At 52.0% G+C, this 26,003-nt stretch overlaps 9 protein-coding genes across 9 annotated transcripts; 4 read left to right on the top strand and 5 right to left on the bottom strand.

Annotated features, from left to right (window-relative positions):
- Positions 1-1,479: 1,479 nt before the first annotated feature.
- CTRU02_209050 (acetylxylan esterase 2) lies at positions 1,480-2,337 on the top strand (the record flags this gene model as incomplete). The annotated part of the gene is made up of 3 exons (XM_036726000.1): positions 1,480-1,912; positions 2,020-2,102; positions 2,158-2,337. 3 exons carry the CDS (start codon positions 1,480-1,482, stop codon positions 2,335-2,337), a joined length of 696 nt encoding a protein of 231 aa, XP_036582193.1.
- A 2,421-nt stretch (positions 2,338-4,758) lies between these two features.
- Positions 4,759-6,101, top strand: CTRU02_209049 (mitochondrial tricarboxylate transporter; the record flags this gene model as incomplete). The annotated part of the gene is made up of 4 exons (XM_036726001.1): positions 4,759-4,830; positions 5,042-5,640; positions 5,787-5,940; positions 6,003-6,101. The coding sequence occupies 4 exons, from the start codon at positions 4,759-4,761 to the stop codon at positions 6,099-6,101; spliced, it is 924 nt and encodes a 307-aa protein (XP_036582194.1).
- Positions 6,102-6,131: 30 nt separating this feature from the next.
- Positions 6,132-8,322, bottom strand: CTRU02_209048 (C6 transcription factor; the record flags this gene model as incomplete). Its single annotated transcript, XM_070205198.1, has 6 exons — positions 6,132-6,445; positions 6,508-6,824; positions 6,878-7,190; positions 7,246-7,722; positions 7,781-7,862; positions 7,924-8,322. Coding segments are annotated over 6 exons (1,902 nt in total), but the record flags the coding sequence as incomplete, so codon positions are not given.
- Positions 8,323-9,870: 1,548 nt separating this feature from the next.
- Positions 9,871-10,704, top strand: CTRU02_209047 (uncharacterized protein; the record flags this gene model as incomplete). Its single annotated transcript, XM_036726004.1, has 2 exons — positions 9,871-10,166; positions 10,230-10,704. The coding sequence occupies 2 exons, from the start codon at positions 9,871-9,873 to the stop codon at positions 10,702-10,704; spliced, it is 771 nt and encodes a 256-aa protein (XP_036582196.1).
- A 352-nt stretch (positions 10,705-11,056) lies between these two features.
- On the bottom strand, positions 11,057-12,045 carry CTRU02_209046 (uncharacterized protein; the record flags this gene model as incomplete). The annotated part of the gene is made up of 3 exons (XM_036726003.1): positions 11,057-11,150; positions 11,241-11,476; positions 11,608-12,045. 3 exons carry the CDS (start codon positions 12,043-12,045, stop codon positions 11,057-11,059), a joined length of 768 nt encoding a protein of 255 aa, XP_036582197.1.
- Positions 12,046-18,384: 6,339 nt separating this feature from the next.
- CTRU02_209045 (endoglucanase a precursor) lies at positions 18,385-19,237 on the top strand (the record flags this gene model as incomplete). Its single annotated transcript, XM_036726005.2, has 3 exons — positions 18,385-18,788; positions 18,861-19,099; positions 19,158-19,237. 3 exons carry the CDS (start codon positions 18,385-18,387, stop codon positions 19,235-19,237), a joined length of 723 nt encoding a protein of 240 aa, XP_036582198.2.
- Positions 19,238-19,411: 174 nt separating this feature from the next.
- Positions 19,412-20,230, bottom strand: CTRU02_209044 (uncharacterized protein; the record flags this gene model as incomplete). The annotated part of the gene is made up of 3 exons (XM_036726006.1): positions 19,412-19,728; positions 19,761-19,865; positions 19,915-20,230. The coding sequence occupies 3 exons, from the start codon at positions 20,228-20,230 to the stop codon at positions 19,412-19,414; spliced, it is 738 nt and encodes a 245-aa protein (XP_036582199.1).
- A 1,475-nt stretch (positions 20,231-21,705) lies between these two features.
- CTRU02_209043 (uncharacterized protein) lies at positions 21,706-21,897 on the bottom strand (the record flags this gene model as incomplete). Its single annotated transcript, XM_070205197.1, has 1 exon — positions 21,706-21,897. One exon carries the CDS (start codon positions 21,895-21,897, stop codon positions 21,706-21,708), a length of 192 nt encoding a protein of 63 aa, XP_070061272.1.
- Positions 21,898-23,551: 1,654 nt separating this feature from the next.
- Positions 23,552-25,522, bottom strand: CTRU02_209042 (fungalysin metallopeptidase; the record flags this gene model as incomplete). The annotated part of the gene is made up of 1 exon (XM_036726007.1): positions 23,552-25,522. One exon carries the CDS (start codon positions 25,520-25,522, stop codon positions 23,552-23,554), a length of 1,971 nt encoding a protein of 656 aa, XP_036582200.1.
- Between the last annotated feature and the right edge of the window lie 481 nt (positions 25,523-26,003).

Genomic DNA, 26,003 nt, shown 5'->3' with positions numbered 1-26,003 from the left:
TGGGCAGGTAATACATGTCGCAGCTCGACCAGTTCATCAAAGATTACCCAATCGCAACCGCAAACCAACCACTTACATGTCCTGTTGGATAGCATCATTTCCTGGAGGGCAACAAACTCCCTCATACTCGCAGTCCGACAACTCGCCGTGCTTCTCACCCCCGCCTCAGATGCGGTCATGGTTGCGACGCTAAGCCCCGGTCTCTGCAACACAAGCTATCGCGTAATATGCTATATATGGTCCTCTCCGGAGTACCTGGCTGCGCTTTCGGCGGGGACTGCGGCGGCGGAGGAGGGGAAGCGGAATTGCTAGATGAGGCTGCGCTGGTGTGAAGGAGGCTTACGGGAAAATGTCGGATATGGGGAGTTATATCTATCCGCCCGCTCCGGATGAAAGGCGGCAAGAGAGTTGAGCGGTGTCCTCGACCGGCGGATACCAACGGATCTTGGGTATGTGATTCGAGGCAACCGGATGAGCGGGTACAGAGTTGGTGGTATGTTTCTCGTGGAAGACCCTCCCGACATGATGGATCTTGTGGATAGAAAGGCGGGAAATAAAACGGGATTGGGCAGGTGATGACTGACCGAGGTTTGCAACTGCGTGGAAAAAGTTGTGGCGGAAGAAGATGCCAACTTCGGTTAGGCAACTTGTCCCGAGAGAAATTCTCGCCTGGCATGATAAGATGAGATTTGATACCAAGATCCTGGCTCGATTTACCGTATTTCTTTACGGGGACCCCATATCCATGTCAGTGTGGAGAGATATGGCTGTGGAAACCTAAGAGACGGAAAAAAAAAAAAAATGAAAATGAAAATTACCATGTGTGTGTGCATATCCAAAACTCCACGGCCAATTCTGCTTCGCGCAGTAATATGCCCCATATTTCGTCCCATGGGGAATATATGACAGAGAGGCAGCAATCCCCAGATTCCAACTGGCCGATCTTAATTGCCGACAGAGCAAAGCTGGACGCCGGTGCAACGTCCCCCAGCTTTTGCACCACGTCCGTCCGAGTTCCGAGTTCCGAACTCTGGGCAAACTCCTCCAAGCGGTGGACGAATGAGGAAATCATAGCCTCCGGAATACAACTAAGGTATAGGCCAGCTCGACCAGCGGTTTGGACGATGGAAAACAAGCTTGTTTTTGGCAGTTCTTTAGAGCCGCCTTTTAATTGTTACTCCACATGAGCCCCATGAGACTGGCCAAGTTTGCGGGGGAGAGCAGTTCATCTGACGTCGAATCCGGGGATATTGAACCGCTGGATGTTGAAAGAGTCGTGTTTACGGAATGCATAAATACAAGCAGGACTGCTTTAGTTCTCGGGTGAAAGTTGACAATTGGTGACCGACAATTGTATCCTCTAGTCTTTGAGACAATTCGTCCGTCGCACTTGAGTACTGCAATTCCACACCACCCACACACCCTCGTCCTTGATACCTCTCGGACGATATCCGTACTTCGCGGCAACCACTTATCAAAATGCGTCCCACAACCGCCTCCCTCCTTAGTCTCCTCCCTGCCGTCGCCTCTCAAACCCTGTGCCCCCTCACGCCCTGCAGCGCGGTCCACGTCCTCCTCATCCGCGGCACCAACGAGCCGTACCCAGGCCTGCAGCAGCCCATCGCCGAGGCCATCTGCAAGGACTGGGACTGCACGTGGGCCAACGTCGAGTACCAGGCCGTGTTCCACGACTACTGCGACTCCGTGGAGGGCGGCGTCGCCAACACGCTGAAAGCCGTGACCGACTACGCCACCCGTTGCCCGGACTCCAAGATCGTGCTCTCCGGTTTCTCGCAGGGCGGACAAGTCGTCGGTGATTTGCTCGGCGGCGGCGGCGGAGAGTTTAAGAGCCAGAAATGTGTGCAGGAGACGAACGACGGAATCGCTCCGGAGACCTTCCCCGGTGATCACAGTACGTTTTTGTCGTTGTCGTTTTCTTTTCTTTATCCACCCCCCTGAACTACTATCCGGATGAATGTATATGCTCGAGGTGGAGACCCGACTGATGTATGATAACAGTTGCTGCGGCTCTCATCTGGGGCTCGCCGAGACACGTTGCGAACCAGACTTACAACCTGCTCGTTGGCGCCCGCATGCAGTCGGTAGGTTTCAAGACGCACACCCGCATAACGAGGATAAATAATCACACGCGCACAGGGCTTCCCGAGGGAGGGCAGTCAGCTCGAGTCGCTGAACCGGTGGTCGGCCATACTGCGTGATTACTGCAATAATGATGATCCCGCTTGTTCCCAGGGTACCAGCTGGGAGGCGCACGAGAATTACGGACAGAAGTATGCCGAGGATGCGGCTCAGTTTGTTAGGTTTAAGGCTTGCTAGGCTGGGTCAGGCAAAGTGCTAACGGTGACTTGATATGTGCTTACAACGAGACTAATAATAATCATTCATCTGAATTTGTTTACGAACCGTATACTTACTTATTTAGTTCTGGCGGAGTAAAGTAGTGTTAATACTTGAGCACTATGGTTCTAACTAAGTAGAAGAGGAAGATGGCGTTTGTTAGTACCTTAGCTAGGGCTAATAGTAGTAGTAACTAGTAACTAGCAAAAGCTAAACCTCACCTATGTTAGCCATAAAATAACCCGCATAACTCACGCCAACGGTCAGTTGATGATCTAAAACTGCAGGAAATATATCAATTTGCATTGATAAGTTCAAATAAGTGCCAAAAACAAAACAAATGCCCCCTCACGGGATTGAACCGTGGACCTTCTCATAAGTCGTCAAGATACGAGTGAGACGCTCTACCACTGAGCCAAAGGGGCAACTCCAAAGCTTATGTAAGTTATGTTTGCATGCAACTTATGTAGGAAAGCCTCACTCACTCAACAGCCACAGCCACAGGCACAGCCACATATTGCATAAATCAAACTTAGACAACAACATCTTCCACATTTGGTCATTCCGTTCATCCTTTAACGACACCCAAGCACCAACCTCTTACACTGACAGCAACACCAAATTCGGTCAACTTCCACCCTTCCATCCCCGCCAGCCAGACTTTCAAACCGCGGCAATAGAGTTTTCTTCTCTACATAGTAAACATGCAATACCTTGATACCTCGGGTTCTGTCCGTCATTTCAACCTCGGCCATCCCCCGTGCCGGTAGACCGGGGGCCACAATTGACTTATTCTGTTCCCTCCAGCCGGATACAAGTATCCGCTCACGGGCGTCGGCGCAGGTTTGTCTCCACCTCACGATCTTCCGACTTTTTTGTGTTTTTTTTTTCCGTTTTTTCTCTTTCTCTGCCCAGTCATTACTCTCTTGTCGAGAATACTAGCGAGACTTATAGCGAGATGCGTTGAAAATGCAACAACACTACGAAATCTCTGACCCCTTCAAGGGTCCCTGCCGGCCCGACTCGTGACGATCATTCTATAGTTATCCTGCCAGCGCAAATCTTTGTTTGCAGATCTCTAAGAAATAGAGATAGAGGGGAAAACAAAAACACGCAACGACTCCATCACCCATCTCCCCCAGATCGGGATCCCTTCAGTCGGGATCGGACACCCTTTCCGAACGTTTTTTTTACCAGCTGCTTGTCTTCCTTCAGACCCTGGCCGTGACATCTACAATGGATCCCTCGCCAGCACACGCATTCTCCGTTGTCACAAGCACGTGCAGCACCCCCAAAATGGGACCCCAGCAGCTTTCATCTCCAGATATGAAGAAAATAGTCCACCCCCGGTGCGGTACTTCGGTCGTCCGACGGCAAAGATACCCCGAAACATCCGCAACGCTCATGTCTCTCTCTCTCTCTCTTCTAAAATGAAGCCCCATGTTTCTGCTAACTACCTATTCGGGAGGGGTGTGGTCTAAAGGCCCAGCCCAGTCTCCAAGCGATTGTAACCTCCAGACGCATCTTGCATATTACGCGCTAGTGTTTTCCCCCCCAGATTTTCCAAGAAATCCAGATTCCCCTCCCTCCTCTCAACTTACACATGCACGACGCACACAGGCAACCAGACACCGGCCCTATCTCCTCATCCTCGGTCAACTTCCGAACACCTGATGGCCACGGCCGGGAAATTAGACCGTCGGATGGACTGTTGATCTGATGACCGGCGCGGCGAAGCTAAAAGCGGTGATTGTTCAGTGGGTAGTGGAGGAGCACGGCCGCCGGGCGGGCCAGCCCGCCTTTGCCAGAAATCAAACGCCGTAAAAGCCACGCAAGACATGCGACGGATGTCAAGAAAAGCTCCGAGACAAGCTACCTCCCCCCCGCACACGCATATTCCAAGATCTTGACACGAACATCACGGACAATGTCCGAAGAAGAAGAAACGAAAATGTCCCATCACGCAATGAACACCGAGAAAAGGAAGGGGGAAGAACATAGCCAAGAGATATCCCCCAATTCCTCGGAACATGCCCGAGTGGAGCGGTCAACGGTCCATCCAACGGTCACACTCCGGCCTTGGTGTTCTCCTCGGCGAGATGTCATGTTGTGGTTCTCCTTCACATGGCATATATCACTTCCGCGGATGGTCGGCACCAACGACGTGGTCTACTTTTGATGACGCTTCCTGGAGCCACTCCAGAAAAAATACCCTCAAAAAAACCTGTGACAGCGTTTTTTTTTTTTTTTTTTTTTTTTCGTCTTCTCCACGGGCACGGTTAGCTTTACCGATGAACACCGAGGTTCGTCCTTTTTTTCCCACCATCAGCCCAGAAACGATCGACGAATCCAAAACCGGTCCAGCTTAGCATTTGAAAAACCCTGAAATAAAGCCCAAAAATGGACCATTCAGACGTCCTGACCAAGATTCTGGCGGGTGGTGTTGCGGGGGTTTCAGAAACGCTCGTCACTGTAAGTCTCAAGCATCACCATCCATGTCCTTTCTTAACATAGCAACACGACAACACACCACCACGCTCTCCCAAACTTTCACATGTTTTGTTATTCACAGATTCCTGTAAAACAAATATGCGCTTATTTTTTTTTCATCTCTACGGACACGCAACGCTTGATATTTTTTTTCCCCTTCTTTTCTTCTACTAACATGATTTGATAATAAAAGTATCCCGCGGAATTCGTAAAGACCCGCCGGCAACTGCACTCCAAAACCGGCGATGCGCCGCCGAGCTCCCTCTCCATCCTCCGCGAGACCATCCGCCGCTCCGGCGTGAAGGGGGTTTACTCCGGCGTGCAGGCCCTCGCGGCTTCCAATGCGGCAAAGTCGGGAATTCGGTTCCTCGCTTTCGAGACTACGCGCGCGAGGCTCGATGACTTGACTAACACGGATCCGAAGGCTGGAAGGCCGAGGAAGGCGTGGGTCAATGTTGTCAGCGGACTTAGTGCTGGCGTCGCGGAGAGCATCGCCGTCGTTACCCCGGGGGAGGCGATCAAGACGAAGATGATCCATGACGCTTCTTCCTCTGGCGGACGATTCGCGAATCGCGGTTTGGTCGGAGCCGTGGGTGTGCTCGTCCGAGAGGAGGGCGTGAGGGGGCTGTGGAGCGGGTTGACGCCGGTGCTGTGCAAACAAGGCACCAACAGTGCAGTTCGCTTCACGACTTTTGCGATGCTGCAGGAGAGAGTCGCGGCTTGGTGGCCCAGTCTCGACGGAAGCGTGGGTAGCACGCTGATTCTAGGCGGGATCAGTGGTGTTTTTACAGTGTAAGTGTGTGTGTGTGTGTGTGTGTGTGTGTGTGTGTGTGTGTGTGTGTGTGTGTGTGTGTGTGTGTGTGTGTGTGTGTGTGTGTGTTGCGGTATTTCTTTTTTGCGTTTGCCGGGGGCGTATGTGCTGATTGTTATGTTCACAGATACGCGTCAATGCCCTTTGATAACATCAAGACGAGGATGCAGGCTGTTGACGCGAAATACAAGAGTATGTTGGACTGCGCAGCACACCTTGTCCGAAACGACGGTGTGCTGGCGTTTTGGAGAGGGACTTCGCCCAGATTGGTCCGACTGACGGTGAGTTGAACGGCGGACATCATCGCCAAGCAAGGGTAGCTTTTGCTGACTGGGTCACACAGCTGTCGAGTGGTATCACTTTTACGGTGTACGACCAAGTCGTCCGCCTCATCAAGTCGACCCGGGTCGGTGGTTCTAAAGGCGACTTACAGCGTGTGTGAGACGCGGAAAACGTATGGCGCAGAGATGCGTTATTCGTCTATCGCGCCGACTCGGACGCTCAACGGCTCTATAGACGACATGTTCTGGAAGACCTGCGGATCGATGGCGAAGGCCTCCGGTCCGAGGGTATCGACAAAGGGGAAGTTGTACAGCTGCTCGGGTGAGCTGGTGGCTTCCGGTCCGGGCGGAGCGGAAGTAGGAGGCATGTCGACGCGTCGAGCCTGCGGGATGCCGTAGGTGGCCATCGGGGGTGTTCCGTCCGCCTTGGCCAAACCCAGAGCGCCGATGTCGATGCCAAGGCTGACGAGTTCACGGGTGATGAGATTGAGGGCACTGCTGATGACTGAAGGTGGGGGGTTAGCGATACAGCGGACATAAATGGGTTTTATCATCACTTCTACTCACCCGGGTTGATACGCTTTACGGACGCAAGGATTCTCACGCAGTACTCCAACCGGCGCAGCGCCTGCGCATCTTCTACGCTCGACTGGACCTGCAGGAGGAAGATGGACGCAGCAATGTACACGCTGTACGACAAGGACAACACACAGTGGCCGATGCCAAAGGAGCGGCAAAAGAGATCGAAAATGGCGATGATGGAGGTCGCGGACGTCACGCACTCGACAAGATACGTTTGCACCGGCTGCAAGTTCTCACCAACTCGGCCTCGCTGGGATAGCATCGGTCTATAGAGGAGGATCTTGAATGTCCGATAGAGTGCGCTAAGCCACAGTCAGCTCGGTCTCATGTGCCAGGGGTCGGGGTGTTTTTTTACTTTAACGTGATGATGTGGGACGGCGGCGCCAGCGCGGGGAGGGCTGTGGATTCCATTTTAAGATGCGGCGGCAACTCATCCCACCATTGCTTTAACGCGGGCTCTTGCTTCGCTAGGCAGTCCTGTATCTCGGCTTGGCTGTTGGGGCGTACAGGGTCGTACATGTGGACAAGGATCTCGTTGAAGATGACTGAGAGCCGGCACATTTGCATAAAGCACGACGTCGAGTGGGCAGGCGAAGGGGGGTATTTCCAGCCGCCCTCGGGGACAACACCGAACGGTGTCCAAGACTCGTTTTCGGCCGAATCGTCAACTGTCATAATGTGTTAGCCATGTCAGTCGTCCAGCCGGCAGCGCTGTTGACCTACACATGATTTGCGGTGGGGAAACGGATGTTTGCTGCAACGACGGCGACCGGCCCAAGTACAGACTGATCATCTTGTCCCAGAAGTAACAGCTCCAGAACAGACGATGGCGGATTTCGACGTCTTCGTCTGTCAGCTGTACTGAACCGGGATATCTCTGTCCGTCGACGCAGATGCCCAGATGGTCGATGATGCGAAACGCAAGGCCGCTGTACGTCCATGCCTGGGCGCTGTTTCCAACACTGCACTCTTGCGCGCTGAGAAGCAACAAGGTCTGGACGGTAGGGATCGAGCAGATGCCCTGGCTGAGCTCCTCGAAGACCATGCTGCGAGCGTGCTTGCCAAAGAGAGCGCCACCGCCGTAGAACTCGTCGAGCTTCTCTTTCGTGGCAGGGTCACTCCTGCCCCATCTGATAGAGTGTGATAATACTGCGTTCATCAAGGTATGGGAGTAATAAGGGCCCATCGTTTGCATATCACCTTGTCCAAGATCAGTATACTTTCAAGTTCGGGAAAAGAGCAAGCCAAGCAAACTCACGGGTGAAGGCAGGCCTGTAGATGAAGTTAAAGAGCGGCTGGATCCAGCACCAATGGACGTTTAACAGATACTGAAACGGTTCCTGGAGAGAGATGTCAGCTTTGAAGAGACTGACGGCGTCTCGACGACTGATAATAACCCACCGGGATCTCGGACATGTTCTCGAGAGCCCTCTGCTGCCAGGCGTTGGCAACTAGCCTCTCGCGTCTCTGAATAGCTTGCTCCGACGTCGACGTCTGGTCTCTGGACCCGAGCTGCCGATCACCAGGTAACTGAAAGAAACTCGTAGAGCCGTGATATGTGATGGCGCCCTTGTCATCCACCTTCAACCCCTTGAAACTCTCACTCACGGACTCCTCATCCTGTGACTCGACATGATGGGGGTCAGTCATGGGCGACTGACCCGCCGACGGGCCCAGGCTAGGCGAAGACGTCCTGGACGGCTGCGCGGGCCCAGGAGCATGCGACCTGGCGGCGGCGAGCTGCGCCTCTAGATCCTTGATACGCTGCTCCAGGCGCGACGTGTACGACAACGTCGGGTTACTGGGCGGGCGGCAAAGTCAGTCCCACTGACGGTAATGCGGGTGATATGGGGAAAGATGTGGGATGGGCGTGTCTCACAGTTTATACACACACTCATCCGCGCGTGCGGCGCATCTATTGCATGTCGGCTGCTCTCCGCCACATTTAACCTGCGCCGATTCCGGTCAGCCTCCGTCCTCCGTAGCCGGGGAAATGGCCCACGACAGCCCGCTCCCCGCGTATCGAACCACCACCACAACCACCACCACCAGCATCACCGGCGCCGCCGTCGCCGCCGCAACTGCTACAACGACGGACAGGTAGATAGCACAGACAGGCAGATATTCTCCGGCTCAAGGATCAACAAGTGATAGGCGCCCTTCTGCCTCATCCTTAGCCTCCGCCTGCGCCGTCATAGCCGGTGGTCGGTGCAGGGGTACCTGGGGGGTGTTCGGAAGCGGAAGCGGCTTCAAGGGGCCCCTTTGGCCCTAAAAGATGCAAAAGGGGAAAAAAAAACAGATAGGGCAAAGGAAACGCGGTCTGAGAGTAATGAAGCGGAATTAAAAACATACCTTGCGCCTACGGCACGGTTCGCACGAGAAGGCGCTCTTCTTTATGGCCCTTGTCGACATGGTGGTGATGGATCCCGCTGCTGGAGGAGACAAGGCAGGAGGAGACTTGTGAGGCTGATGAGGCTAATCTCGCTCGCTTCTCCTCACTCTCTCTCTCACTCTAGTCTCTCACTCTACTCTCTACCCGCAGGATTGGAAAGCGGGACGGAAGAAGTTGACTGATGGGGTGGAGATTGAAAAGCGAAATCGGCTGGGCTCCCCCCTCTCTCCTCCAGAGTGGCACGCCAGCGATGAGTGCTGTGTGTAGTGTACTGGGTGAAGAGACGGCATCGGCCGGGTCGGGAATCGCGGATGCCCCACCTTGAATTGGCCCTAATGGAACTGTGTGACGCGCCTGAGACGCCCCATGAGCAAATCAGACCCAGTAGAAGAACTTTGAACCAATGAGAGACTGTGGAAGACCCGCTTTTGATTCGGCGGCCTTTCCGGATCCGGGTATCCGACGGTGAAGCTGCTCATATAAGCGGGGCTTTACCGAGGCTTAGCCGGTTCACCTGGAATTCCTTCACCTCACTCACCGAGGTCACCGAGATTACATAATTTACTCAAGACTCATATGAAAGATTTCATATGTTGTTTCTCATATTCACTGAAAATTCACTGAATGCCTGTCTTATCAAGATTCATTTAAGCCATCTTGACTCACTCAACCCATTCGAGATTCTGGAACCCCCTATTCAACGCCAAGATGATCCATTGCAGTTGGACCCTTTGTAGAAAGTCGTGCTGCGCCGCGGGGTTGCAGATGCGATACCAGATTAAACCCCCCCGGAGTAGTTAGTCCATTTACCAGGTGAGCAGGGCCACGTCCAAATCATAATAATATCCAGCCGCGTCGGCAAGGCTCTGTCGACCTCGCAACCTCACTCCTTTGCTCAGCTCACTCATCTCACGCTCCACGAAGTTATTCGCAGAATCGCGTTGCGGAAAATAAACATGCCATTGTTCCCGACGGTAACCAGCGTTCATACAGAACGCATCACACCCCCGCCGGATTGCCGCATTCTCCCCAAAAGCACATTTGATTACCGTTCTTCATGTTCGAACATATACGCCTGGAACTGGAACGGATGCCCCTCGGGCTATACTTCGGCCCACAGCTTCGTCTCCTCGAGGGACTGGAACTATGTCTACAAGACGTTATGGCTCACAGGCACCGATGGCTCTGTCACTATAGCCTCGAGGGCCACTCCTTGGACTACAGCCTATGTAAACTTATTCTGCTGCCCAGAGTATGCGACGCCCCTGCTCGAGACCCCAAATGTTTTTCCTTCTGTCTAAACCTGTGTGATTAGCGTATTGGAATACAGCCAGATGTACGGCGGCGGCGACTGCGAAGCGCGGTTGTCGACTGAGCGCGTGCTCGTCTACAGCCCGACCCTGCCCAACAAGCCGCCCACGACGACAACACTGACGCCCTCTCAACAGAACATGGCTTACGCCGTCACGGCGTCCTTTGCGAGAGTCAGCAGCGGCAGCCTGGCGTTCAACGCCAGGGACGACTCCGGCGACGCGCTGACGGTCTGGTGCAGGGCTTCCAGCTGTCGCGATGTGCCGTCCGGCCTCACCACCGAAGCGGCGGCCGCCGCCACCGCCACGGAGGCGCCGTTTGTCCTACGCCCGCCGACCGAGATGGGGAAGTTAGGGTTGATGGGCATCGTCGCCGTCGCGATGCTCCTCGCGCCCCTCTTATTCGGCGCATTGCTGCTCGCGCCCTGGATCCGGAGCTACCGTCAGCGGCGGCGGGCGCAGCAGGTACAATCTCAGTGAGGTGTGACTAGGGCAAGTCACATTCATCTTTCACGAGTTTTGTAAGTGAGCTAGCTTCTTGTGGGGAGGATGAGCGAGGCGTCTTTTCGTGATAAAGATTTTTCATGTGGAAATGGGTAAATTCTTTGATTAATGGTATCTTTACGCTTTGTGTGGGTATCTCATTGTGGTTTGTTTCTCCGAAAAAAACATGGTAGTAAATATGGTGGTCAGCCGTCAATCTTTCTCGTCCGACCATTTCCTGATCCGATCCGCTGCTGTTTGTTTTTTGTGTCTCCCTTTCAACGCCGTGCCCCTGTCAAAATCGACATCTTGTTCTTACACGCCCCATCAGGTTGGCCGAATTTTTTGGTTATACCTGCACCATGGCCGCCGCATGCTCCTGCCGCGCTTTGTCGTAGCTGAATTCGAACCATGCGCGTACCAAGAGTCCATACTCGGACAGCCTGTGTACCCGTTAGTGATTATTCAGTTGATGGTGAGTGAGGATGAGAGGGTGAGTGAGTGAGTGAGTGCGTGCGTGAGTGAGAACTTACATGATGAGACCCAGCAGAAACGCCAGTGCGGCTTCGTACTGGATATACGGATACGCATAGTAACCGTTTGACTTTTTCGACTCGATTTGAACGACGAGAAGAATCCAGCAGATGGTTGCGCCGAGCGAGAAGCACAGCTCCATACCGAAGTGGAAGTGCTTCGGGATTCCACCTCTGTGCGGCGCCCTTTTGCGGAAGACGACGGTCGTGATTGACCATGTCATCATCAGAACCGACTATTGTAGCTTGTTAGTTTGTCATCTCATAGATCAACTCATTATAAAACATATAATAAAAAAACAGACAGCAAAAAAACAAAACTAAATATAAAAAAAATATAAAAAAATCAAAGACTAGAAAAACATACCAATGGAACCGATAACCACATGGCATAAAAAATAGGGTCGCTGGGGCTCGTCGAATCGTTCAGGTACTTTCCCCTCCTCGACACATAAATGTTGATGTTCAAAAAGATGACGACCAGAGGCACGATGATGGCGAGCTGCCGCAGGACGTAGTACATGTAGGTGCACCGCCGACGTTTCCTGTTGAAGTTGTCGGACTCGGGCGAGCAGCCGGCGCCGCTGGACCGCCGGCCGTCGTCGCCGTGCCGGCCATACCAATACCGCTGCTGGGAGTTCTGCGTCGACGTCGGGCTGTCGGGGGGGTTGCTTGGTGTGTAGTATATTTGCGTGTTGTTCTGGCCGGTGGTGTACATTTGGCCTCCTGGAGGGTGGTGATAACCCTGGCTGTATGGCGGCGCGGAATAGCCCTGATGGCTGTATGCGCTGTTGTGGAGGGACATGGCTGTTTGGCTTTTTCTTCCCGTTCCTTTTCCTTTTCTGGATTTTCCTCCTCTGTCCTGGCTGTCGATTTGATCCCCTTTTTTTCTAATGGATTCTTTCTTTCTTCCTTGCCGTCTCTTTTGATATGCCGTCTATTATCTGTTTTTCTCTTTCTCTCTTTTTTTCCCCACCGGAAGATCAAATCCGGTTAATGCTCTTCAATGCCGGTCAAAACATGAGTGTCTGTGGAAATTTGACTCTTGATATGGCGACTGTTGAGCTTTCTCTGGTTCTCAAACCTCAAAAGGGCCAAAAGGGGAGGGGGGATGCGAGGGTCAAAATAAAGCCCACATGACGTCGGGTGAGTGGTGGCCTTCAGCGGCCTTTTTAGCAGAAGCTAGGGTGTGAGGGAAGCCCAGAGACGCCGAGCAAAGTGCTCTGATTGCGCCTGACCATATCCTCCCGGCTTCCAAGAGAAAACCAAGAGGAAAGAGGAATAATAGGAAACATAAAATAAAGAACCAAAAAACTTTAGCGGAAGGGATGGGAGGGGCGTGTGAGAGTGTGTGTGTGAGAGAGAAGGGGGGGTGCCCCATCGGAGGGAGCAAAAGAGAGTGTGAGAGAGAGTGTGAGAGTGACCAGGGAAAAAAAAATATGAGAGCAAACCAGCCAAAGCCAAGTCCCTGGGCGAATTTTACAATTCTGGGTAGGTCTCAAAAGCTGCTCGCCAAGTCGCGCTATCAGCTCACTGACTCCAAAAGGGCCACAGAGGCCGCCTTGGCCCGCCTAGACCTGTAGGGGGGAGGGGGGAGAGTTACGATTTGTGCTTGGCTTGGCGCAGCACTGGGCGTCTTTGGCGAGGGGACCCAAGGTACACTACTTCTCAGAACGTGAGCCAAGCAGAAACTCTGTTTGGGGGCTTGCTCTCTCTCTCTCTCTGCTGTTGGCTGTGCTGGGCGTGTCCTGCAAAAGGGGTGGGTGGTTGTTGTTGTGTCTTGTCACTCACTCACTCACTCACTCACTGCCACTGCCACTGCCTGTGCCACTGCCAACGCTTGAAGACCAAGCTAAGAGCTTCAGCATGAATGGCCTGGCGTATACGCAAGACAACCATGGCAGGGCTCTGGAACGCTGGGCCAGGCCTTGGGAGGGGGGAGCCTTGTAACGGGTTGGAATAGAAGGGCGTTGTAGCCAAGCAGGTTGCGGGCGTGTCGGCTACCACCAAACGGAGAACTTCCTCTCTCTCTCTCTCTCTAACTGTGTGTGTGTCTCGCTTTCTCTTTCTCCCCAAGCAATTGGTACCCCATCGTGCCTCTGCTAGGCTTGCAGATGACTGGCGCCGAGAGTGAACGGTGAAGGAGGGAATGAGAGCCTAGCCCTCTAGGCCCTCTTGGTGGTGCAAATGCATAATGGGTTACAATCTCGCTGCGGTGCCGTTTCGGCTTGCGGGCGGCCTTTTTCTTTGCAGCGCAGCATCGCAGCGGACAAGACATGGAATTTTGTCTCGGACGCGTTTGCTAATAATGTAGCCGCCCTTCCCTTTCTCTCTTTCTCTTACTCTCTTGCGTGATCTTGTGTGTCCAACTGTGATGCCCAGAGGCCAGTGCTCCATTGGCGAGGGCATTGGCATACATTGGCGGCGGCGCCGCTTTTGCTCGGCATACCTCACTCGGCCGTCTTCCCTCTACAGCAGTTTGATGATCGATTCCCTTTTTTTTTCGTGCAGTGAATTTGAATTTGTCCATATTTCTTGGGTGGTCTTGGGGAAATGGGTGATGGGAAAGAAAAAAGGAAATTACCATTTGCTAATGCTTTTAGGCCGTGCCAGGGGTCGTCTTTAGAGAAGAGGATCACTGCATTGCTGGGCGGGAACTTTTGGGCCATGCCCAGGTGCAAACAGCGCCCTTTTCGCCTACCTGGACTTTGCGGATACCGGTACACACTCCAGTGATCCTTTTGCGTTTGTGAGCGGGCGTAGGGCCTGGGAGGGTCTAGTTCTTCTTCTTCTTCTTCTTCTCCTTCTTCTCCTCCCCCAGCATTTGCTCCGGCCCGTGGCATGTTCTCTTCTCGTCCACTGGCAACGGCAAACTCCATAACCTGCATCCGTCCGATTAGAGCGCGATGTGCCCGCCGACCAAGTACCGAGACATGGATATGGTACTGTTCGCCGCGAACATGACGGAACGGTTCGATGCTCGGATCGAGAAGAACGGCGATGATGCTATGTGCCTGTGGCGGCACTAGATGCATATCCCCTACTACATTACATATAGTATCTTTTTGAGTCTCCCATCAGAAAAGCAAAGGCCACCCACACACTTCACTCTAGCCAGCGTGATTGTGCTGAGTAACCCCCCCTTCAGTTCGGTCGGTTCAGGGTCAAGGTCAGGGTCCTCCCGAACCCACTGCAGTCATCATCGCCAGCTCAACTCTGCCGATTCTGACACCGACTGGATCTGCGTTAAGTCGTCTTGGCGCGCCAAGCAGCCGCGGGCAACCGACTCGCGCGCTACAGAGCTCAGCATGCGTGACAATGGCATTTTGGTATTTCTCGGTGCTGATCAACAGGGCCCCAGAGACGCCTACCCCTCCGCGGTATGCGCAACGCCTCAAATGGCGGATTTGTGCGAGTTTGCCTCTCATCGTCACCTAACAAGAGGAGGGGTGGCCACTGCCGATGTTCATTGACACTACTACATACTACCTACTATGTAGACAAGGCTCTTGGTGTTTCTTGGGGAATACGGATGAGTGGTAAGGTTCAAGAGTTGTCTCTCATCGAGATATTGGCGCCCAGCAACCAGTGAATCTCGCTAAAGGACTGGTCACGGTCCAAATTGTTTTGTGATTTGCAATATCCCGGAATGAAGGTGAATGTACATGGTATTGTTTTGTGTTACGCATACTCGTACGAACCATCTCTCTCTCTCCAAGACCTCCTCACAAGACATCAAAGTTACAGGACAGGCAGTTCAGGCTTTCTCTCATCCATGCTAGCCACAAGCCCGGCATGCCTGGGCGCCTGGGCCCTTTTTCTTTCCTTTTCTCTCCCCGTGCGACCATCGTGGTGCTGCGAATGAAGGCGATTCACCAGCATCACCAATCCTGGACAGGCATCCATATTTTTATTTATTTTATTTTTTTTCCTTTCTCCCGCCCAGAAGATTAGCGCTGCCATTTCTCAGCCAAGGCTCGTCCCACGCAAAAAAAGATAGCACAACTCAGCACGCATTCTCTCCTTCGTTACTACGTAGCACGAAAAATGGGCCGGGCGACCGACTCGGCTTCGGTGGCGCCCTTGGCATTGGGGTTCCCTGTGCTGTTCTTTACTATAAGGGGGGGCGTGTGTGGTGACTGGTACCAGCCCAGGGAAAAGAGAGTGACGAGCCGAGTCGGAGATTTCCGTACCTGATTGCTGGGTGCCAAGGCCCCCCTGTCACCAGCTCTCTTTCTTTACTTTGGTCCCCCAGTCATGTGTCCTACGTAGTAGTGGTTTTTTTTTCGATGTGGCTTGTCGCGTTTGGATCGGACGGCTCATATCTCGTGGACCCTGGGGTCGTTGGGGCTGTGAATCTGCATGCATTTAGCCACCTGCTGCTGCTGCTGCTGCTGCTGCTGCTACTGCGTTAGTTGTGTTTCTGGGGGTCGCCAGTGTGCCCCCCTCCTCATGGGTTCCGGCCCGGAGACGTTACTGAGGGTCGGAAGGTGGGAGTTTGCCAAGATGGCGGGACTCTTGGTACACCCGGAGCCACTTGACTTGATGGAGTCCAAGTGTTATGGGTCTGGGCTTTGGTGCAGAGTTACAGAATCGGTTACTTTGTCGTGTATGCAGGAGGGGATGGGAAACTTGAAGGTTGTTAAGTGGGATGGATGGATGACCCTTATTGTAGAGGTAGAGTTTGACCGCAAGACAAACCCCGCGCTGCGACTGAGCCTCAAATCAACTCACACAATTACGACAACAGTTGCTGGAATGCGTGGACATAAGGTGGCTGCCCTAGAGATGCATTCAGTTCATTCACGCTACTCTCTTCTGAGCGGCGGTCTCTTGCAGAACGTTGTCCTTCAACAACTGACGCTAATTGCTGCGTTCATCACACTTGATGAGTGAAATGCTGACTGACTCCATCTGCTCATTAGAAATTGTCCATGAGTCTGTCCGTGCAAATGATAATCACTTTGTCGGCATCACAAGATAATGAATGCGACACCATCCGGCTAAGACGGCAAGTCAAATCAGGACTTTTACTCGGCGGTCAAGTCTTAAGATGCCGTGAATAGTTATCTCAAGCAATCGAGTTGGTTTCCGAGTGCCAAGAATGACCGCCAAGAACCCGGTTGAAGGTGAGATCTGGTAGTATGCCTCACAAAGGTCGTAATGAACAGGGAACTAGGAACACTGAACCATGCCCTGCAAGATTGATAGTCTTTTCGGGGTAATTTTCGTTATCAGTGTCGCTACCCCAGGCCAATCCCCAGTTTTGCAACGTCAGTGTCTGAAATAGGAGGGCCGAGGCAGCGAAAGCTTGTTAGATGAGGGAACTGCATCTTAGCTGCCGACGGCAGAGAATAATGTCCAATTTAATGACCACAAGGGCGGTAAATGAGTGATCTGCACTTGGGCAACAATTCTAGCCGGTCACACATGACTCAATAGCCTCAGAAGCCTCAATCGACTGCCTAGAGCATCGTATTTGAACTTGTTCGTCCCATTGTGCACTTCCAGAACGCCACAACAGTCCGAGGTGGTCGTTGATTAGCGAGTCATTGGGGTCAACTGTAGCCGCCGCAATAACGCTTGTGTAAACTTTCAGTGCAACCGGCGCTGCCACACCATAATTTTCCAGCTGTTCCACTGTCTGAATTGAAAGACTCAGTCTAGGCCTCGGCCAGGTTGTTGATAGACTCTGAGTTTTGGCATGTCTCGTCATCTGACTTTGAAAGTAATTATCAAGTTTGGGAAACTCTGCCCATACGAATTTCCGATAGAAATTGAGTCCTGGGAGGCGTTCCAAGTGTCCATCCTAACTTGAGCCTGAGAGCGGATATTCAAACTCTTTAAATACCCGCGATGAACCCAAAAAACATATGCATCGCTGTTGTCAAGGCACATTCAGTGTCCTTGCAGGGCTAGACATACCGTTTTCAACAACCTTTTGGTACGTCCTACGCACAACATCGCTGCTAAATACCCGTTAAGATGTAATATTCTCGTCCAAGTTTCGTCATCTTATCGTTTCAACATCGACATCCAGTCAAGAGCATATGAACAATTGTAGGCTGGGTTGGAAAGTTCCTTGGCTTCAGGGCCAGTTGATCAACTAACAACAGTCCATCTGCCGCTACGCACCTTTATGGCATGAAGGCCTGGTTGGCTGCAGGTCCACACTCCCCGATTTTTATACCCATATTTCACTCTTCACGCCAGGTATACATGGCTGTACGCTATCAACCCCCACGTTTCCTAACTGCATTCTTGTAGCTCTGATAATTTCCGGTACCTTTATCTGATCGGAATTTATAGAAAAAAATACTTCTCTATCGGAGTTTTTGGTGTGTTAGAAAAAGTCTTGGCCAGTTCTTGAGTGGCCAATTCCCCTTATGAAGATGTACCTGTAGCCAACTAAGCCTCATAGAGTGTTGGTTCACTACTCAACTAAACAATTCCATCTGCTATGAAGCTTCACGTCTTTTATGTAACTGACAATTGTTGACATCAATTTCGACTTTTAGCCTGCAGAGGAACTCAACTTCAACATTGACACTTATATATACCCGCTCCCAGAGCTTTGTTCTTTCAATGCCAAGCATTGACGTTGTTCCCAAGGCTGGTCATCTGAAAATGACCCCAAATCTTTGTTACCTTAGAACCAAATTGGACCATATACTCCGGTAATTGCGCCTCAATTCAATGGTTTCCAATATCTGGCTCGAACAGTTTTTAACTGGTTCCTTTTCACAACCCACGTATTTGCTTTTTTCTCTACATTGGCCCCCAAAAACCGCGACCCATCCAACACTTGACGTCAGCCAACCGGCTTAGAGAGCCTAATGGCCTTGGTACGACCGGAGCTGACGCACGCAGTGGGTACTTGAGTCGAGTACTGCCAGGAGGCCACCCCTGACAAGCTACCTTTGAATTGGGGCCTTTTCCCCCAAAATCCCTTCCTAATCCTCCAAGTTTAAACCCAATTCTGCACTAGCAGCAACCAGCAGTTCGTTCCATCTTGTATTCCGACCTCCAACGACTCCAACTAACCCCCCCACACTCGGTTTACATTATGGGTTGTTCATGCTCCTCCATGTTCGACGATTCGGACGACCAACAACAACCTCGCCCAACTCAACCGCCGCCAAACATGCCTGAACGCCGCGAGCACGTTGTCACCATCGACAAGAAGTGGGGTTATCATGCCGTAGACGGCTACGAGCTCAACAACAACACCTGGGGCAGCGACAGCGCGACCTCCGGCTCACAGCGCACCCACTACGACGGGCCGTGCCCGCCCGGCGCATGCGGCATCCCCGGCATCGCTTGGTCCACGGACTGGGAATGGCAGGGCGGCGAGCACAACGTCAAGTCCTACGTCTACGGCGCCCGGCAGTTCCAGCGCCGCCTGGTTAGCGAGATCACCTCTCTGCCTACCGAGGTAGAGTGGCACTACAGCACGTGGGATGTGCGGGCGAACGTCGCGTTCGACATCTTTACGGACCCGGATAGGGAGCATGCGAACAGCAGCGGAGAGTTCGAGGTCATGATCTGGTGAGTTTTTTGGAACAACCTTCCATAAAAAAGTAAGTTGGGGATCGGTGAAATGGCTAACTGCGCAAACAGGCTGGCGAAGCTGGGCGGCGTGTGGCCCATCAGTGAGACCAAGGCGCCCATTGCTCATATCGAGATTGCGGGGCACCAGTGGGAGCTCCATTTCGGCTATAACCACGGCGGCCAGATGAAGGTGTTCAGCTTCCTGCCGGTCAACGGGCCCATCCAGCACTTCAACGCGGATGTGAAGCACTTCTTCGATTACCTGATTCACCAGCACCAGTTCCCCGCGCATAACCAGTACATGCTCGGTAAGTGGCGTCCTTGTTTCGGGAATGATGGCCAGCGAGGCACTAACTGCATTCGCAGTCTACCAGCTTGGAACGGAGGCATTCACCGGAGGGCCTGCGGAGTTTGTGGTTCCCAAGTTCATTGCCGATGTTCGGTAAAGCGTTCGCGTGTCAGATACCCAACCCCCAATGATACCATTATAGAACAAGATCGTTCTTTGTTCCCACGATCGCTCGTGGTCATTCTAGTATAATATACAGTAATGATACAGAATTTAATACATATTCAGTCATGAGGAGAGATGGTTCGAAGTCTCGTTCAGTGGTGGGCTTTTATGCCACGCAGTGATCCACGCCGGCCGTCACCAGGAACTTGGCATATTGCTGATGCAGGAAGATCTCGAACCCTCCAAGAGGTACCCCCTTGCCGTCGCTTACTCCGTCGAGAACCATGGACTTGAGCTTGAACTTGGCAACTCGAGTCTGGGGGTCGAGCTCAGTGGTGAGCGTGATAAACGTATCCATCTCGCGAGGGCCGTCGGGTGCTACCCTGGGCGACAGACCGCCGCGGAGCATGATGGTATTTGGGCTCTTGTCGACGACGACGAAGTCATCAGCAAAGATTGTGCCTAGGATGTTCAGTAAGTCGATGAGGTAGAGGGTAGGTTGGATAAGACCTTACCGATCGGGTATGTGCTCTTCAACAGCCCCTCCTTATCCCAAATATCACCCGCGTTAGACTCGATTTTCCTGGCCTTTTCCATGAGTTTACGCTGGATGGTGAACGCTGCTGAGTCTTAGTATCATAACTACGGCGCTAGAAGTCCTCAACTCACCATATCGCCCCCAGACGCCCGCCGAGTACGCCTCCACGAGCTTCGATCCGCCGTTCAGCGCATCTTCAAGCAGGTCTGGGCGAATCTTATCGAATGGCACGGTACGGAAGCAACAGTCATGGAAGTCCGGGTTGTTCTTTGGGTTCACCTTCTTGAGGATTGGGTGCTGGAAGATGGGATCAGTGGCGGGCGAGAAGGACTCTTCGAACGCGCATTGGCGGGTCCACAGATGGAAGCCCGCGGGAACGGCAACGGCGGTGCCGGCGACGAACTTGGACAGGGTGACCAGTCTGGCCCTAGTGAAAAGGGAGGCCATGATGAGATGTATCTGCAAAATGCTGATTGGACGAATACAAAAAGTCAATCGGTATGAACGGGGGTGGTGGAAGCCTGCATGTGGGAGGGTGAGATGGCCCTGAGATGGGATTTAGAGTTAAAATGTAGCGTTGAACATCACATTGATCCCGGGTACCCGGCGGGTACCCGGATCAAACTTTGACTCTTTGTCCGGGTCGCTCCGCCCCTGAAGAGCCGCATACTGGAATACGAGAGAGACGACTATAAAAGTTTGACCCGGCGTGTAAAGGTGCATGGAGGCTCGCGTCTCGGCTTTCGGACTTGAAGTGCGAAAGGGACATTTCCAATCCTGACTAAATGTGATCAAAGTGGGTCTTCATTGCGGTGAAGGCGTCCTCGGAGTTCCATGGACCCCTCGGGGCCCATGAGCTCCACAGCTCAGGGATGACTGTGATACATTTCCTTGGATTATTAGTCTTGAGATGTTCTAGATATAATTTGTAGCTGGATGCAAGTTTTTAGAATGGTCGTCTACTCGGATTCCCACTACTACTGTCTCGTTAATATGGCGTAAGATTTTCCGATGCGGCTTTCTCAAAGCAACATGGGTTCGGGGTGACTAAGGGGGATTATCTTAGGCATCGTGGGAGAGCTTTGTTATTGTTGATGATATCATAGGGATGAAAAGGGCACATTATAAACACATGACAGTGAAGAATAGGGTACGATATGAATGTGAAGGCAACAGGTTTACTGTACAAGTGATTTCTATCAAGTCAAGCAGGTCCAACTGTCCCGTAAAGCATGAAATCGCGGTTGGGCTAGCATTAAGACTCTGTCCAGCCGTACGGACAAGACTTGGGCTGCGGAGTGGTTACTGCAACAATCACGGGTGTGTTGATTCATGTTTTGGCCGACTCACCACGTCGTCTTCAAGCCTTGGTGTACGTCTTTATATATTTGACTGTCATTGCTCCTCTCCAAGCTGTTTAGGTTCATGAGGTTGCTAAAATTGAAAACTATCTTGTGCCGAAACTCGACCCAGATGAAGCTAAGTTCTCATCCATGTGCGGTGTTCACTACGAGTAGATATTTCTGATGAATGTTTCTTTTTCTGCATAATAACCCAAGAATAATATCATAGTCCATCTCAATATCTATGGTATCCCCAATTTGTGACACTCTGGCTATTGCTAATACGTTTAGGTGTAGGCCTGCGGCGGCAAAGACGGTGCTATTTCAAGACCATCACCATCATGACACTCTCAAGGAATAGACTAGAGAAATAAATAGCACCTCCTATTGCATACCAAGTCGAATGATGCGTTTACTGTGGATTTATCACGTCCAGTGTGTGCCCTGACCTAGACCTATGACTAGGTAGCAATTGAAATTCAACATAGACCATCCTTATACCAATACAAGTTACTATCAGCGAATAAATGAAATGTTTCTTATAATCCTAACACCCAGCTTGTTTGAGGTTACCCAATGTCAAATTTCAGTGATGTTAGCCCGGTGGATATGCAGTTCTGGGGCTCTTGAGTAGCTCCAGCCTCCACTACGGCAACCAAGTATCCACAAGGATTCGTGAATCATCACTTGCGCCGATGGTTTAGTGGTAAAATTCTCCGTTGCCATCAAGCAGCGTCGGGGAGCCGGGGGTTCGATTCCCCCTCGGCGCATTTCTTTTGCTTCCTGGTGACATCCCAGGTGTTTGTGCTTCAGTAAAGCGTACAAGCCCGTTAGGGCTGAAATATTTTGCTTCGCTTGGCCAGTCGGGTTAATCCGCGATGTCGGGCAGCGGTATGCCTTAGTTAGGAATCAGTTTAGTAAATCCTTAGTAATAATGCAATGGTTCTGACGGCACAATTCCCTTCGGGAATCACGGTCTTGTCATTAGTGTAATTCAGCGCAGGGAACTCCTTGACACGATGGCTTGACGCCCCATTACGTCAGTTGCTAAATTATCTAGTCAAAGAACTCTACGTCTGTCTCATTAAATCTCGTCTTTTACTAAAATGTAATGCTCAATGACTTCTGGCTGACTAATTCTAAATAACCATCCGCACAAATCTCTTCCTATGACTTTGAGGATTCTCCGCCAAACCAAGGACGAGCCTTCGCTCTGTCATAGTTCCACGGAACAGTCACCAGGGGCACGTGACATTCAACGTGCTAGCCGTACCCGTATAAGAGACACCCTCGACAGCATCATAGTCAGTAGGTTTAGTCAATAGAAGAACTAACTGCTTATACCTACGCTTATCGATTTGTCGTTGTTTGTTGCCTTGTGACCGTTTGTTTGACTTTCGAACTATTCTATTCATATCTCTGTTCTTATCACGGTTCCGATCTCTGCCTGCTGTAGCCACATGCTAGCAGGAAGAACTGTGTCACTTACCCTACTTCTCGTAAATACTTACTATTCTTAGTATAAGTACTTACTTCCTCATTATTACATAACCTATACGATAGTTCTTCCGTTTCGAAAGTAACCTATTATTCCTCCGTATATCCTGCATATATCTGGCGGCATAGCCGCTAGCCTAGGTGGGTCTGTTAACCCACTGTTGGGCATAACGAACGGGTCGTAACATAAACATAAACGACGACTATAGCCGTTTGACAGCGGTCTATAGATATAGAGAGAAAAGAAAAATCTTAGAAAGAAAAATACACTCCCCCAGAGAATAGAGAGAGAGAGAATAAATATCAATAGAGAACTAGATAATATTCTTAGTTGAAGGAGTTAGTCAGCAGCGCCGACCACTCAGCTACTGGAAGGCGAGTGTGGCGTGCACCTCTCTACAAGAGGAGTAAGGATAGCAGTTCAGCTTGAGACCTTCAAGCTGAAGTACAGTAATACGACCAGACCTACCTATGATTCCTGAGCCTTCCCTGATCAGGTCCTTAGCCGCTCCCTAAACCTTTACACTTAGGGCCTCTATGTCTCCCACTGGAGTTCTTGTCAGAAAGTGCGATGCGCGTCAAGTGCGGGGCTAGACACTCTAGTGGTGCTGGTGACAGTGTTGGCGGTGGCCGAGAGTGGTGTTGTGTAGACTTCCTATATATTCTCGAGTCTTTCACCTACCTACCTTAACTTCATTTTACTAACTTGGAAGTCCCTCCATTTAACCTGTCTATTTTCTAAGAACTCTTTACTGCTAATTTATTATTTCTAAACCCTGCTCTTCCCCTCTATTGTTTGCAAAACAACTGGTATTTAGTTTAGATAGGTATCTTGCCCCTAATGTAACCCTGTCCGCCTGGTCTGGAAACTGGAAAGCGCCCACTACCAACGGGACGTTTTTGCCTACAATTGGAAAGCCGCGGTGCTTCAGCATTGAGCAGGAATTTTAAACCCATCTTGATATCTCCCTTCCCTGGCCGGGAGGCTCTGGTCCTCAACGGCGTCGACGCCCAGGCCACGATGGGCAAACGCACGCCATATCTCGCACTCATTATCACCGCCGGTAAGGACCTTATCGGCGTCAATAATTGAGTCACGTGCGGTAAAAGTTGATGGCGTGCAGCCTTGCAGGGCGAGACCGTCGAGGACTATCTTCATAGCCAAGAACTTGCCGGCCGTGGGTGTTCCTTTGGCGTCCAAGGCAGGGATTTCGTCGGCCGTGGCACCATGCTTATCGATGAGATTCCACATCATCTCGTAGAGCGTGTTGGCCCACACGGAGCCGACGTCGTTCGTGCTGGGGCGCTCCTTAGCCATGATGGCAGCCCAAGTAAGCGGGTTGCGCTCGAGACTCGTCGAGTAGGGGAAAAGGCGGATGCCCTTGGCCGAGTCACCGGTCAACCAGCTTCCGATAGCAATGTCTGTGTCGCGCGTTGCGTTGGCCTTTGTGAGGATGGCGAGGGCGAAGAAATCTGACCAGCCCTCGTTCATGCTAGCGGCCTCGAAGCTACCGAGACACCCGATCATGGCAGGTCCGCCTGTCAGGCGGCCCGAGACGCCGTGAGTGTACTCATGTATGACGATGTCGGCAGCGAACCCGGCGTCACGCATGGGATTAGTGCGGTCGAAGAGGAATAGGCGCATGCGAGGAATCTCGCCGTCAGCGGGGGTCTGGAAGTTAGCATTGTTAAAGCCGGCGCCGTCCTGGACGTCGACGACGACCGAGTCGTTGTCGAGACCACCACGGCCATTATTATTCGTCTGGAAATTGCCAGCGGCTTCGTTGAAGCCGAGGGTATAGAGCACGTCGTGATAACGATTGATCGTATAGAAGGCCTGAACAATCGAAGCGTTGAGGTACGTCTTAGGATCTTCCGCTGCTGGGTCGTAGGGGAAGTTAAAATCAAACTCTGCCGACTCTGGTCGGAAGCGTTCGAGGAAGGCCGTGTTGTCCTCATCGGCTAAACCATCGGGGTTAGCACCAACGACGACGTTATTTCCTCGCGTCGTTGTGTAATTTGTGGTGCCGTCGCCCTGCCAGGTAAAGGGCGAGGCCTTGATTAACCAAGGATCACTCTCGATATTGCGGCTGACGCCCTCGGCAGGGTCAGCTACTCCCCAAGGCAGGACGTTGTAGCTGGCAAAGTCCGAGGTGAAATCGACGACGCCGTAGATGTCTTTGGTGTTGCTGGCGTCGACGTAGGAGCGCAACCAGTTGTTACCCGTGTTCGTCTCGACGCGCCAGGTGAGCTTCAAATCGTTGTTACCCTTGGCGAGGTAAACAAGGCGGACCTCGGGGTCGGCGACAGAGCCCGTTGCACCGGTGAGGGTGTAGGTCTCGAGGGCGCCCGCACTAAGCTTTGGCTGAGAGGAGACCTGCCCAACTTGGATGGGAAGGCCTAGGGTGGTGATAGAACTGTTAAGCGCATCGTAGGGGTTGGAGAACGCACGCTTCGTGAAAGGCGACTCGGATGGTAGAGCTCCCTTATGGAAGCTGCTGGCGTAGCTTAGGACATCACCACTGGGGCCGATGTTGACGTTGAAGTTCGCGTTATCAATATCGAGGCCATGGACCATCTGCTTGAAGTTGACATGGGCAACGCCATTTGAGCCGACATAGTGGTCGTCTACGACGCGGAACTCGACGCCCTGCGCCTCCCGCTTAACGACATCGATGGCGGTCTGGACGTAATCAGCCCGCTTGACCAGGGAGCGTACAATGGGCGAGGAATGGGCGGTTTCTGCGTTGACAAAGGCTGAGACTTGATCCATGCGGTACTTGGAAAGGTCAATCCGGCGCTTGTCAAGAGCCGCCGTAGCGCCGCCACGGTGATGACTGGGATGAGCGTCTGTTCCGGCGGCCAAGCCGGCAGCAACAAGAGCCAGTGCGAACCTCATTTTGGTCTTTGATCCTTGTGAAGATCGAGGAGAGAAGGGAGGCAACGGTTAAATCAGTATTCGCGCTCTCGGTTTAAACAGAATGTGTCTGCTCTGTAGGTGATAACCTAGCAAGGATTCTGAGGGAGAAACGAGTGAAGAGAGAAACAAAAAGGGGTTTTGACGAGAAGTGGGAAAAGATAAGTTGAAAGACAACTAAGAATACGAAATAAAACAGTCAGTGGGTTAAGATACGTTGGAGGATGTCTCTTAAATCACATTTATTGCAAATTCTTACGTAGCCATGAGTCCTTACTGATTTATTTACTCAGCCTACTTTAACTACGCATAAAACATAAAACCATCCATGTTTATCCTGCCTCATCTACAAAAGGCTTAGGTCGATGGTGCCGTGACCCATGAGGCCAAGATGTGTCACAGGAGTAGCCGCTCACTACCTCGTATTAACACTACGGACTTAATCTCTTTCTACCCCGTGGCC

Source organism: Colletotrichum truncatum (assembly GCF_014235925.2).
Source record: "Colletotrichum truncatum strain CMES1059 chromosome Unknown Contig_0005, whole genome shotgun sequence".
NCBI classification, from domain to species: Eukaryota; Fungi; Ascomycota; class Sordariomycetes; order Glomerellales; family Glomerellaceae; genus Colletotrichum; species Colletotrichum truncatum.
Note: the sequence above shows the minus strand (reverse complement) of the source record. Positions and strands in the feature narration are given on the sequence as shown.